Raw genomic sequence first — 14976 nt, forward strand, 5'->3', positions numbered from 1 at the left:
TGAAAATTTCAGGCCTTTATTTTTTATATATTCATGTTTAACATTGCAATGTGATTTCAATGGGTAAAAAAATTGTTTAAAAGTGGGCCATTTTTCCAAAAACAAGATACATCTTAAATTATCTATGAAGCTAAACTTTCCCAACATGCATTATATATGTCCAAACTTTGAGCCAAACATTTTTATGCAAATTGGAAATGGTTGAGCAGACAATGTTCTAGTAACTGTCTGATTTGAGGCGTGCTGAGCTGCCCCTAACTACCATGACCCATACAGTGGTGAGTCAGTGGTCACAGACTTCCACAGGCTAGACAACAGCGCCCTGACTGCTGCTGGTATCGGGATGAAATCCTTGGATGGGTCCTGGGTTTATCCAGAGGATTCAATCCCCAGCCTCACTTGGCAAAAATGGTTATTCCAGGAATTGATACTATTCACTCTTCCCCATGCTTGTGTGACCTAAATCAAACAGAACACCTCTGGGACATTATTTTGTTGTCCATCTGAAGTTGCCGCGTTGTACCTGAGACCATCCAGGAGCTCAGTTATGCCCTGGTCCAGATCTGGGAGGAGATCGCCCAGGACACCACCCGTGATCTCATTAGGAGCATACCTTGATTTCATAGGGCATGTGTATCGGCATGTAGGTCCCATAGAGAGTACCGTTTTGAGTTCCTGCTGTAGTAGGTTGATCAGTCATGGAGTGAATTCAATTTTATTCACGATCATTATCTAGAAGGTTCCAAGTGTGAAACTCAAACAAGTCCTTGTGGCAAGATGACATCACCACATGCCACCTGTTCTCTGACAGGTCCCAGGACTTCTGCTGTGAGACCTGTGGCTGTACCATGCGCTCTGCCCTCCTGGATCTAACCCCCAATAGCAACCCTGGTGCTGAAGACCATACGGCTAAAGAACTGGCTCAGCAAATCAACTTTAAGGTACAAACTCTGGCTGTTACATGAGGCGGGTTAAATTCATAGTTCTTTTGTTTTATATTTTCTCTGTGCATGACAATTCATAACAAAGCTGATTTTGATAATAATTGTTTAACTCGTATCACAACTTTCCATAATTATATTGAGAATACTGGAACTCCACAGATTATATCCAGAGCCTTTATTTATTAGAACCACAGAGCAGATGGGCCAAAAGCACTGTTCATTGTGTTAACCGTTCATTATTGAACATTGGAATGGAAGCTAACATAATCCCACTACAAAGATTATAAAGTCAGTGCATAATTTAGCAAATACCTATTAAGATAGTTCTCACCAATGTTTTGCAGTAGCGCAATAGGCATGCCCCTTATTTTTACATTTCTTTTGTTTGAGAACTATGCAGGATGAGAATTAAAATTAAATATGAGCAGCTTGACCTTTAAAAATCCGCTACTGGAAGCATGTAGGATGAATATATAGATTTGAGGTCTGGCCCCATTACAAAACGCAAGGCATGCTGTAGATTACATAAATTGACTGTGTTTATGCAGGCAGAGTCCAGTTTATCCAGAGAATCTAGTGAGAATGAAGGAGGAGAAAGTGAACCTTCAACCCACACCCAGGGACCCTCCTCTGCAAGCCAAGAAGCTGAAAAAGACCAGGCCGAACAGGTAGGTATCTTTTTTTTTTTTTTTACCACTCTTGTTTTACACAAGACAGCACATAACCTGCAGCCAGCTCGCCACCTACAGAGTTATCCATCCCAGTGGTTTTGTTTTATTTTATTCTGCATGCATGATACATGCATAAAGTCGGCTAGGAAACCAGATGTTTACAGAGTTGAGTCCTCTGAATTGTCTCTTCTCCCTGTTGTTAATTCCTCCCACCAGACAAGCACAGACATGTGCTTGCTAAAAATAAAACAATGATGATTTGTTTTCTTCACATGAGTTTCAGCCCCACTCTGCCCAAATGAAGAGATTTGTTTAACCAGTGTCCAGTGTCTTACTCCCTTTGAAGACTTTTTCACCCTTTAAATTGCTTTACATTATGATCCCACAATCTTCCATAACTGTTGGCAGGTGATTCCAAAAACTGCCATGACTGGGAGTCTTTGAAGGTGAAACAACAATTTACCATAGGGATTGTACAGAGGGTATCATTCTTTTAACCTGAGTAAAACTCCATTGTAACTTATATTGAACACATAACAAAGTAGATTTTCGGCATAAAACTGGCTCCAAGTACCACATTTTAATTTATTTTTTGCATTACATTCATTTGCTAACTTTCATGTGTGTTCTGGAGCAGTTGTTTATCCAAGGAAGTACAAAATTTTAAGTCATAGTTTTAATAAATACATTTTGTCTATAATTTGCACTATTAGCACAGGTTGTGGCATCAGCACAAAACAGTGCCATCTCTCCCAGTATGTCATATCACATATAGAATAATATAATATATATAAACATTTGATATAGAGTAGTAGTATCGTATAGTTGAAAAAAAAAATGTCAGTTTAAAATTCAGTTTCGGCTAAAATGTATTCTCATGTTTCATAATTAAAAGTATTGTCAAATGTTTGCAAGAACAACTTTTGTATTTAGTCCAGTCCATTTTTAACATTTACGTAAAACATCACATAAAGCTGTCAGGTTATAATTCATGTTTTTCACGTAATCTAGCCATGCAATTCATCCATATTCCACTTATCCATTGTGGAGGGGCTGTCCCAGCTGTTATAAGGTGAGAGGCAGGGTACTACCCTGAATAGATCACCAGTCTGTGTCAAGACCAACACAGAAAGACAGCGCACGCACATTCACACCTATAGGTAATTTAGATTCTCCCCATTAACTGCATGTCTCTGAGAAAAGGCCCGTGGCCAGATAGTGAACTTCAACCCATTCAAACACTTCTTGCTGTGAGGTTATAGTGCTAATCACTGTGTCACTGTACTGTCTATCCAGTGTGTCATTTTAGACACTCGTGTTTAACATTGTAGAAGATGTGTCATGGTAGCTTAAAGCCTGTGATACCATGGCTTCTCTTCATAAGTTGTGATATGGGTGAGCTTTGTTGCCTAAGAGGATTGATTTTGGTGCCAGCTGCTACCCACAGAAGCACAGAGACTGAGTGTGAAGGAGTACTGTGGAGGGTCAACTTAGATCAGTGCTGCTGCGTTAGGATAAACTAAGGAGGGACATATCAAAAATAGTACTCACCATCTGCTGCTAGAATTGGGGAGGGGGGGGGGGGTTAAAACTGCAGAATCAGACAGGCTGGCATTCCACACTGCCTCTATGCTGCTGATGATGATGATAAATGATCATCATCAATGCATCCAGACAAAAAAATGCAAAAAAACTATTTAAACATAAAAAAAAATCACAAAAAAAGAACAACATGGTATCCACGACTCAAGCAAAGACCGAAGCAAAAATGTGGATTATTAAACAGGCCATTAATTAGTACATTAATTAAAAATTTAATAACAAATTGATTTTTTTCTGCTTTACAGAAACCTGGTTAGACGAGGAGGATTATGTTAGTTTAAATGAACCACGAGTTATACTAATTTTCCGAATCTTCGAAGCACAGGCTGAGGCGGTGTGGCGGCACTCCAGCTTATTAATCAGACTCAGAGTTTTAATATATTTGAAGGCCTGTTGAAAACCAGTTTTATTTGTGATCATCTATCGTCCACCTGGGCCTTACACAGTTTCTGTCTGATTTCTCAGACTTGTTATCTGATTTAGTGCTCGTCTCAGATAAAATAATTACTGTTGGTGATTTTAACATTCATGTAGATGCTAAAAACATTTATTCTATTATTAGACTCAATTGGCTTTTATCAAAATGTAGAAGAACCCACTCTCCACTTTAATCACACTTCTAGATCTTTTTATGATATATAGCAGAGAAACTGAGTATTTAATAACATTTCCTGAAAACCTTTTGTCTGATTTTTTTTTTTCCCTAATAACATTTTAATTTATAATAATGTATTACACAGTAGGGCTGCTCAATTAATCGAATTTTAATCACGATTACGATCTGGGCTTTCAACGATCATTAAAAGTGACTGAGCCAATTATTAGCACCTCCCTCGTGCTTTACTCTCGCGCTGCTCCGTGTGGCAAAACGAGCGCACCTCTTGTTTCGAACACACGTCACAACAATTAAGAGGACCCGAGGGAAGCTCAGAAAGCTAAGCAGAAGTTATTTGGAGAGGAGAGTGACTGCCGTTGGTTGAAAAGAGGTAAAAAAAAACTTCAGTGGTTTGGAAACATTATGGGTTCGCGGAGTCAGACGTGGATCAAGTAGACACAGTGTGTAAACTTTGCTACGGTGTCGTAGCTGCACCACAGAGCAACACTGCAAAGTTCACTAAACATAGATGTTTACATTTTTCATTTATTTCTTATATTGCAAACATTTGCACTGTTATCAGTATTTCTCACACTATTTTATATTATTTTTTAAAGTCATTATTCAATACATTGTTATTGTTAACCCTTTAAAGCCGGTGTTCTGACAAACCATCCTACTTTGGCAAAACGTCCTACCCGTAGGATAATTTTACGCTGCCATATGACAAACTGCCCTACTTTGGCAAAATGTCCTACTGTATGTAATTTATGCACATTTCTGCTGCCAAACAATAATTCCAGCACAAATTTAAGTAGGTATGACGGTTTGCCACTTAACTTTGCCCATCAGAGTATGTTTGTAGCTGATATTCATAAAGCCAGTTCGGTTTGACACTTTTTTTTACCCATTAAAGTGTGCTTGTAGGTCACATTCACATAGGTAGCATGTTTTGGCACGTAATTCTTCCTGTCAGAGTATGCTTCTACTTTATAATAACAAAGGTAGCATGTTTTGGCACGTAATTCTTCCTGTCAGAGTATGCTTCTACTTTATAATAACAAAGGTAGCATGTTTTGGCACGTAATTCTTCCTGTCAGAGTATGCTTCTACTTTATAATAACAAAGGTAGCATGGTTTGGCACTTGTTTGTAGAAGCAGTCTGCATGCCAAGGTGCTTAAGTTATACAGCTGTCACCACTGAAGTGATTGGAACACCTGACTATATAAACTTTGACAATGAACTCACTCCATTATAGTTACAGTATATATTTACTGAATATATTTACAGATACATATATTTGACGTTTATAGATCAACAGAACACAGGGAGAAAGAACTGAAAAAGAAACAGTGTACAAATTATGCACATTTGTCGCACAGGTACTTGACCAGGCTGTTCTCATATTGAGCACATCCAAAATGTGCCCATCTGGAACAAAACTCGCACTGCACCTGAAGAGGGAGAAGGGGGGGGGGTGTAAGTGTGTTAACCAACATTATGAATTTGATGAGAAAATAATTACTACAGTGGCTTGCAAAAGTATTCGGCCCCCGTGAACTTTTCCACATTTTGTCAGATTGCATTCACAAACATGAATCAATTTTATTGGAATTCCACATGAAAGACCAATGTCTCTACCAGTCTCTAGCTGGTAGAGACAGACCCTAAAAGACTGGCAGCTGTAATTGCAGATAAAGGTGATTCTACAAAGTATTGACTCAGGGGGATGAATAATTACCCCACTTTTCAGTTATTCATTTGTAAAAATTGTTTGGAATCATGTATGATTGTTGTTCCACTTCTCACGTGTACACCACTTTGTATTGGTCTTTCACGTGGAATTCCAATTAAAATTGATTTGTGTTTGTGGCTGTAATGTGACAAAATGTGGAAAAGTTCAAGGGGGCCGAATACTATTGCAAGCCACTGTATATTGCATTTGTGGTTTATTTGTTTTACCATTTCAATCATACTGGAGTCTGGATCGGCTTCCAGCATGGAACAAACCACACAGTAGTCATCAGCATTACCTAGAAACACACTGACATTAAACCTAACAGTTTTAAACAAAACTGAAAGTGCTATTGCAATACAAAAGCACATGACTCAACTTACTTTGATGTTCTAGCAGTTCGCAAGCAATTTCAGTGCGGTGCAGCCCAATGGCTTCTGGAGTGGACAGCACCCTAGTAACCTCTCCACTCGGAAGGTAGTGTTCGGCAAACTGTAAAATATGTTACAGTAATTGCAATTGATTAACTTAATTCTAGTTTAATACATTAAATACAATTGCTTATTAAATACCTTCAACACTAAAACTCCACAACTGCTGGAGTCCATCTGCTTGTTGTGTGGCAGAGTCTCCATTTTCCAATCCACTCGGGACTCTTCCTTTCCTTTCATCTTCAGAAAATTCCTAATAAAAACAAAACAAGTTTTTAAAATGTAGCCAGCATTTTGCTCTAAATAAAAAGAAAAAACCCCCCACAAACCAAACAACCTAAAACAGATAATTAATGAATGATGAATACCTCCAGTTACGCATAACTTTCCTTTCATAACAACCTTCATTTCCAAGAGGGTCTAACAGCAGTACAGATTGTGAGGAGATTTTGACAACCTAAAATAAAAATTGCATTTAGTAGAATATGTGTATTACACTCACTTAAGTAAACATAATCAATTGTAAACATTTTCAAAATAAGAATATGCTGCTAAAAAGAACAGTAAAACAAAATAGAGAAAAAACACATGAGGTGTGAACATGTACCACAAGTATCCAGTGTGCACCAGAGTTCAGTGGGCACAACCAAATGTCCTCAGCCAGAAACAACATCTGTGGAATATTTTTAAGTTTATAAAGGTTTAGATTTATTTACATAACATACACTATATAACCAATATAACATCTACATTACCTTGCTGACACATTTAAACTTCCCAGAAAACAGAGAGGTTGCAACAACGCAAGACAACTGATACACGGGTTTCTGAAAAAATGCAAGATTATTATTATTATTATTATTATTTTTTTAAATGATTACAAAATTTTATAAAATACCTTTGTGAAATAACTGGCATACGTTCTTACTTGCCTTTTGTTTCTTAATGAGGCAGTGCAGGTATGCATCAATGACCTGTTTGGATTAAAAGAAGATTATTTTTACAGACCACCACTAGGACCAAAAATGATTATTTCACTTACCTCATCAGAAAGCCACCCACTATCCTCCAGTGTGCGAAAAGAAGAGTCATACAATTTGTATGGCCCAACGACTGCCTCCACACGCCCGGTGTCTTTTGCAGCCCAAAGCCACTTCACTAAAAAACAAAATATGATAAGTTTCTTTAGTAATAACAATTGCCATTTGAAAATCACGGTCAATGGCCAACGGGCCACAAGCAGACAAGGGCCAACGGGCCAACAACATAAACATGCCAGAGGGGAGTAGCTTTATGTAAATCAGAAATTAGCCAAAATTGGACCAACAGGTCAAAATTAGCAAGAGGGGAGAAAAAAATAAAACATTCTATCCATCTGACTAGCCAAACAGGCAACAATTGACCAACCGGTCAGAATGAGATTTTTAGCTATGCCACCTTTTTCTTGCGTGCTGGGTTTCTGGGGGGTCACTGGTACAAGCTCTTCTGGTGCTTGGACTGATTTTACCTGAGCTATTTTTGGTGCAAACTGAATGACAGAGGATCTGTTATTTTGCAGCGCTTCATGTTGATGCTGAGGACTGCAAGGCCACATCTCAGAAGATGGGCTACTCTCAACAGGTTCAGCTGGAGTTGAGACTTGGACAGGGTGGCTTGTTCTATAGGGTTTAATGTGGTCAATACTGTATAGACTTTTTAAAGTATTTCCCTCAGCGTTTTTCAGTCTAACACATTTTCCACTGAAGTCATCAATTGTGTAGGGACCTGAAAAATCCGGTTCAAGTCTTCCTCCTTTTCGCCCACGTTTCCTCATATTTAGAAGCAGAATTTGATCCCCTACATTGTACACAACATTTTTGTACTTTTTCAGGGCCCGCTTGGCATATGCAACCTTTTGCTTGTCTTGTGACTTCGCAATGTTTTCTTATGCAGTTTCTTTAACTGCATGTTGTGCTTCACTTTCAGACTGTACATAGTCACTGTACCTTTTGTCGTCTGGCAGAATGATGTTGGAAATCTAAAATTTTGTAGATATTAGCAATTAAAACAAGATGATATCATATTCATAAAGACATTACTGGGTTTTTTTCTTAAATGGTTTCAATTCTTAGTTCTAACATAGAAAGAATTTGACAAACACTCACCGGCACTTGAACAGGCACTTCTGATGGAAATACTGCCTCTCTTCCATACATCAGAAAAAAAGGTGTGTATTTTGTTGTGGTGTGTACTTTTGACCGAAGTGAAAACAGGGTGGGCTCTAGATACAGATCCCAGTTATTCTGCTGGTCATTCACCAGTTTTCGGAGGGCTCTAAATGCAGGCATAGAAATATGTAAACACAGTAAGTAAGACAAAGTTTAATTAGAAGTAAAGAAATTAATAAATTATTAAGTAACAATTAAGTTTGAATAACATAAGTAATGTTATTAAAAACTGATAGATAAAAATTAGGCATACCTTTTTATGTTGTCATTGGTCTTTTCATCTAGACCATTCGTCTGTGGATGGTATGCTGCTGTGACACTTCTTTCAATTTGCAATAACTTGCAAAGATCAGAGTTGAGCTTCAACAGATAAGGACAAGGTTATACTGCTTATACAAGCACACAAGAAAAAATCTTTGACCCCAGTGAAGTAAAGTTAAAAAATGTAACTGAAAATTATTTAACACTTACTTCATTCACAAACTCTCTGCCTTGGTCTGACAAAATCCTTTTGGGGCAGCCATGTCTATATATAATGGAGCACAAGTGCTGGGCTACCTCAGATGCAGATTTCGTTTTTAATGGGAAAGCTTCAACCCATTTTGAAAAGTAGTCAGTTGCAGTAAGTATATACTGGAAGCCGCTTGAAGTTTTAGGAAGAGGTCCAGTAAGATCTATACCAATAAGTTCCCACACTTCAGACACCTATCAAGGACAAATTAATAATTTGAATAACAATTTGTATAATGTACACATTAACATTGATGGTTAAAATTAGTTGGCAAACCCTCCTGCCTTTATGAATATGAGCTACAAGCATAGTTTGATGGGTAAACGGGGCATAATATTTACCTGAATACACTGCAACGGTTGCACAGCAGTCAGTGGTTTCCCAACTTTTTGACACTGGTCACATTCCTGAATCTTTAAGGTAAAAATATTTATGGAGTTCACGTAAATGTTCAACATTCTCATTTGTAAAAAACAAAAACACTTAATGACATATTCTCTAACGAACAAACTATTTAGCAACAATAGTTTGTGTGCGTGTCTTCAAATCTCTGCCAGGCCTACGGGTTATTACTGTAATATCACTAATTAACCATATTTATTTATATTTTTAACTGATATCAAAAAATGTGCTTATTTTAAACACTATTTAACAACAGTACAAACAGTTAATACATACCCATGTTTTAATGTCAACTGTCATACCAAACCAGTAAAATCTGGAACACACTGCATTTAGCGTTTTGTGTGTGCCAGTGTGTCCTCCAATTGGAGATGAATGAAACTCATGAAATATCTTCCTGGCATCATCCATGGTTTTTACTACTCTTCTGGTTCCAACAAAGAGTTCTCCATCTGCAGTAAAACAATATATATTTAGAAATTAATTTAACCACATATGAGTTGTTAGTATTAACAGTAAATTACTGACCCTTTTGTTTGAATTTTGAGGCATATCTTCTGAGGTTTTGCCTCTGAGCCTTGTCATATCCTGAAGGGTAGGAGCCCGCAGAAATGAACGCGTAAATCTCTTCCCACTTCTTCTCCATATCTACGAATGTCAGTAAACATTTTCTTATGAGCTTCAATATGTGCAGTTGACAATGCAAATAATTTAACTTATTAAATAACGAAATTACCGAAACAGCCTTAAAACACCGAAGCTGCGGACTCAAAAGTGTTGTGCAAATACCACGTGTCCGGTAACTTGACAGCAGACTTCACCGAATCTGCAAATTCGACAGTTTTGTGCAGAAAGCAGATAGCGACTTCACTTTAATATTGACAAACAATCACAAAGGCTTAAAAAATCAAGTATCAACGTCAATAAAAAGTACTAATACTTACTACTTACCTATTCTCCTGCAAATATGACAATGGAGTAGCGTGAAATCACAGCCGGATGCGCTTAGCTTCCCTTTTTGTGTTGTGCGCATGCGCGCACATGCTCAGGAACTACGGGTAGGACGGTTTACGGGGTAGGAGAAATTCCCAGAACACCGGTCAGAGCAGCACGCTCTGTTTTGTGTAACTATTTTTAAATCCCTGTAGAACCGGAACCGCTAAGCTAGCGCAATAATTTTTTTTTGCATATGAAACCGGAGGAGTTGTACTTACATCTTATGCCATCAGCTTGTCCTTGGTCACGGTTTCCTTCCACATAAAGCTTTGCAAAAATTGCATAAAAAGCGCTTGCAGGAACAAAAACATAATATTCCAGAAACAGCTTTGCCATCTGATCAGCTGTTCGTAACACTTCCCACATTGAAATAGACGTCAGCGCGAACTATCGCATGTCCGCCATTTCCTGCCAGAAACCGGAAGTGACGTCATCTTCGCGGAACATGTAGTTTTTTTTACTTGTAGGCCTTAAAAACCTATACTGGTGTTTTTATAAGTCATGTTTGACTTTTCTGAATAGTTGCTGGGATGCTTAGAACTCATATTGCACTGCTGGAAATAGTTTATTTTGATGCACCTGCTGTTTTCTTTGCAAATTTGAATCATAGGATTGTTTTTTTGTTTTTCCTGCACTATATAAAAATTGCTTTATCTCCAAAATAAAACTATGAAGACACTCAAAATAAATTTCCTGTTGTTGTAAACTATTTTTTGCATTTAAAGTTTTGAGGGACAAACCTCTTAAATTTCTCCAAGTAGAAATATATGTAAAAAACAAAAATGATTTTCAATTTTTTTGTAGTTTATTGCACTTTTTTGCAATTAATGTAGTTACTATGGACTTAATGCATACATATTATTAAAATATGGGCTATAACAGTTGTATTGATGTATAGCAACTTGAAATGCTCCCAATGGCACTATAACATGTAAAAAAATAATATAAGCTCTGGCGGACTTGGTTCTATAGTAGGTCGTAAGGGTTAAATAAATATCGTCAAATAATCGAGATCTCAATTTCAGTGAAAATCGTGATTATCATTTTTGCCATAATCGAGCAGCCCTATTACACAGCAGTGGGGATAAATTCATCCACTGTCTTCTACAATGACATGTGCAGCACGGTTACTTGAACGTTAGTCCAACAGAGGTCGATTATCTTGTTAATAATTTTATTTCTTCACTGCATATGACTCTGGATACTGTAGCTCCTGTGAAAAAGAGAGCCTCAAATTAAAACTACTTTCAACTCTCTGGTATAACTCTCTAACGCGCACCTTAAAGGTGATGACTTCAAATCAAATCAAATCACTTTTATTGTCACATCACATGTGCAGGTACATTGGTACAGCACATGTGAGTGAAATTCTTGTGTGCGAGCTTCACAAGCAACAGAGTTGTGCAAAATACAATAATGTAAACAAAAAATACAAGAATGGCTACATCTGAAACTAATAAATATATGTACTTCTGGATGTGTATACTAAATATTTTTCTGTGTGTGTGTGTGTGTGTGTGTGTGTACACACATATTTTACAAATTAAATAGAGTAAACAATAAATAAAATATATAAAATAAAATATACAGAGTTGAATATGTGCAAAACAAGTGGCATTTACAGTGGGGCAAAAAAGTATTTAGTCAGCCACCGATTGTGCAAGTTCCCCCACCTAAAATGATGACAGAGGTCAGTAATTTGCACCAGAGGTACACTTCAACTGTGAGAGACAGAATGTGAAAAAAAAATCCATGAATCCACATGGTAGGATTTGTAAAGAATTTATTCGTAAATCAGGGTGGAAAATAAGTATTTGGTCAATAACAAAAATACAACTCAATACTTTGTAACATAACCTTTGTTGGCAATAACAGAGGTCAAACGTTTACTATAGGTCTTTACCAGGTTTGCACACACAGTAGCTGGTATTTTGGCCCATTCCTCCATGCAGATCTTCTCGAGAGCAGTGATGTTTTGGGGCTGTCGCCGAGCAACACGGACTTTCAACTCCCGCCACAGATTTTCTATGGGGTTGAGGTCTGGAGACTGGCTAGGCCACTCCAGGACTTTCAAATGCTTCTTACGGAGCCACTCCTTTGTTGCCCGGGCGGTGTGTTTTGGATCATTGTCATGTTGGAAGACCCAGCCTCGTTTCATCTTCAAAGTTCTCACTGATGGAAGGAGGTTTTGGCTCAAAATCTCACGATACATGGCCCCATTCATTCTGTCCTTAACACGGATCAGTCGTCCTGTCCCCTTGGCAGAAAAACAGCCCCATAGCATGATGTTTCCACCCCCATGCTTCACAGTAGGTATGGTGTTCTTGGGATGCAACTCAGTATTCTTCTTCCTCCAAACACGACGAGTTGAGTTTATACCAAAAAGTTCTACTTTGGTTTCATCTGACCACATGACATTCTCCCAATCCTCTGCTGTATCATCCATGTGCTCTCTGGCAAACTTCAGACGGGCCTGGACATGCACTGGCTTCAGCAGCGGAACACGTCTGGCACTGCGGGATTTGATTCCCTGCCGTTGTAGTGTGTTACTGATGGTGACCTTTGTTACTTTGGTCCCAGCTCTCTGCAGGTCATTCACCAGGTCCCCCCGTGTGGTTCTGGGATCTTTGCTCACCGTTCTCATGATCATTTTGACCCCACGGGATGAGATCTTGCGTGGAGCCCCAGATCGAGGGAGATTATCAGTGGTCTTGTATGTCTTCCATTTTCTGATGATTGCTCCCACAGTTGATTTTTTCACACCAAGCTGCTTGCCTATTGTAGATTCACTCTTCCCAGTCTGGTGCAGGTCTACAATACTTTTCCTGGTGTCCTTCGAAAGCTCTTTGGTCTTGGCCATGGCGGAGTTTGGAGTCTGACTGTTTGAGGCTGTGGACAGGTGTCTTTTATACAGATGATGAGTTCAAACAGGTGCCATTCAAACAGGTAACGAGTGGGGGACAGAAAAGCTTCTTACAGAAGACGTTACAGGTCTGTGAGAGCCAGAGATTTTCCTTGTTTGAGGTGACCAAATACTTATTTTCCACCCTGATTTACGAATAAATTCTTTACAAATCCTACCATGTGGATTCATGGATTTTTTTTTCACATTCTGTCTCTCACAGTTGAAGTGTACCTCTGGTGCAAATTACTGACCTCTGTCATCATTTTAAGTGGGGGAACTTGCACAATCGGTGGCTGACTAAATACTTTTTTGCCCCACTGTATATACAGTGTGGAGTGCATAATGTTAAAGTTCCAGTAGTGAAGCTGAGGTGTCTATGACGTGTTCAGCAGTCTGATGGCCTGATGGAAGAAGCTGTCTCTCAGTCTGCTGGTACGGGACCGGATGCTGCAGAACCTCCTTCCTGATGGAAGTAGTCTGAACAGTTTATGGCTGGGGTGACTGGAGTCCTTGATGATCCTCCCCGCTTTCCTCAGGCACCGCTTCCTGTAGATGTCTTGGAGGGAGGGAAGCTCACCTCCAATTATCCGTTCAGAGCACCGCACTACTCGCTGGAGAGCTTTGCAGTTGTAGGCGGTGCTGTTGCCATACCAGGTGGTGATGCATCCAGTGAGGATGCTCTCAATGGCACAGTGATAGAAGGTCCTGAGGATGCGGGGGCTCATGCCGAATCTTTTCAGTCTCCTGAGAAAGAAGAGGCGCTGCTGCGCCTTCTTCACTGTTTTGTTTGTGTGTACTGACCACGTAAGATCCTCAGCCAGGTGTACGCCAAGGAACCGGAAGCTGCTCACTCTCTCCACAGCAGCGCCGTTGATGGTGATGGGGGTGTGTACTTCTCTGCACCTCCGGAAGTCCACTATCAACTCCTTTGTCTTTGCGACGTTGAGGGTGAGATGGTTGTCTTGACACCAGTGGGTCAGGGCGCTGACCTCCTCCCTGTAAGCCGTCTCATCACTGTTGGTGATAAGACCCACCACTGTAGTGTCGTCCGCAAACTTCACAATGATGTTGGAGTTGTTAGTGGCCGTGCAGTCGTAGGTGTAGAGTGAGTACAGGAGAGGGCTCAGTACACACCCCTGTGGAGCACCAGTGTTCAGTGTGACGGGGGATGAGGTGATGCTGCCCAGTCTGACCACTTGGCGTCTGTCAGACAGGAAGCTAAGGATCCAGCTGCAGAGGGAGCTGCTCAGTCCTAGATCCTGCAGTTTCCTGTCCAGCTTCGAGGGAACGATGGTATTGAATGCTGAGCTGTAATCTACAAACAGCATTCTCACATACGTGTCTCTCTTCTCCAGGTGTGACAGGGCAGTGTGTAGTGTCAGGGCTATGGCATCATCAGTGGACCTGTTGTGGTGGTATGCGAACTGTAGAGGGTCCAATGAGTCGGGTAGTGCAGAGCAGATGAAGTCCCTGACCAGCTTCTCGAAGCATTTGCTTACGATGGGGGTCAGGGCTACAGGTCGCCAGTCGTTCAATGAGGAGATGGTGGAGGATTTGGGTACAGGGACGATGGTGGCCATTTTGAAGCAGGCTGGGACTACAGACAGAGAGAGGGAAAGGTTGAAGATGTGCGTGAACACTCCAGCCAGCTGAGCCGCGCATGACTTGAGGACGCGGCCGGGAATCCCGTCCGGACCAGTAGCTTTGCGCGCGTTCACCTTCCTGAAGCACTTCCGCACATCCTCCTCAGACACAGTGTGCGCACTGACGTCATCCGCGGTGCGCACACTGTCCGGTCTCATGGTGTTCGCTGTGTCGAATCTAGCGTAGAATACGTTTAGATCCTCACACAGAGAGGCCGTGGTCTGCGGTGTGCTGGTTTTCCCTCTAAAGTCTGTGATCGTGTTTAGTCCCTGCCACATACTCCGAGGGTTGTCAAACTGTTGCTCCACCCTGTCCCTGTACTCACGTTTGGC

At 40.1% G+C, this 14976-nt stretch overlaps 2 protein-coding genes across 3 annotated transcripts in view; one reads left to right on the forward strand and one right to left on the reverse strand.

The window, feature by feature from the left end:
* Positions 1–14976, forward strand: part of ube2j1 (ubiquitin-conjugating enzyme E2, J1) — a 40761-nt gene that overhangs the window by 20063 nt on the left and 5722 nt on the right. For both annotated transcript variants that reach the window (XM_085372257.1, XM_085372256.1), the window contains 2 exons: positions 812–941; positions 1493–1612. In XM_085372257.1, the coding sequence (XP_085228383.1) occupies positions 812–941; positions 1493–1612 (250 nt within the window). The remainder of the gene's footprint in view (positions 1–811; positions 942–1492; positions 1613–14976) is intronic.
* LOC146617852 (uncharacterized) lies at positions 5175–7813 on the reverse strand. The gene is made up of 10 exons (XM_085373199.1): positions 7417–7813; positions 7022–7137; positions 6912–6953; positions 6735–6806; positions 6587–6652; positions 6348–6436; positions 6121–6232; positions 5932–6040; positions 5776–5846; positions 5175–5267 (listed from the first exon to the last, which is right to left on the reverse strand). The coding sequence occupies exons 1-10, from the start codon at positions 7790–7792 to the stop codon at positions 5175–5177; spliced, it is 1146 nt and encodes a 381-aa protein (XP_085229325.1). The 5' UTR covers positions 7793–7813.

Source organism: Diplotaxodon limnothrissa, linkage group LG15, assembly GCF_057381915.1.
Source record: "Diplotaxodon limnothrissa isolate DT_005_m linkage group LG15, D_limnothrissa_male_GT1.1, whole genome shotgun sequence".
NCBI classification, from domain to species: Eukaryota; Metazoa; Chordata; class Actinopteri; order Cichliformes; family Cichlidae; genus Diplotaxodon; species Diplotaxodon limnothrissa.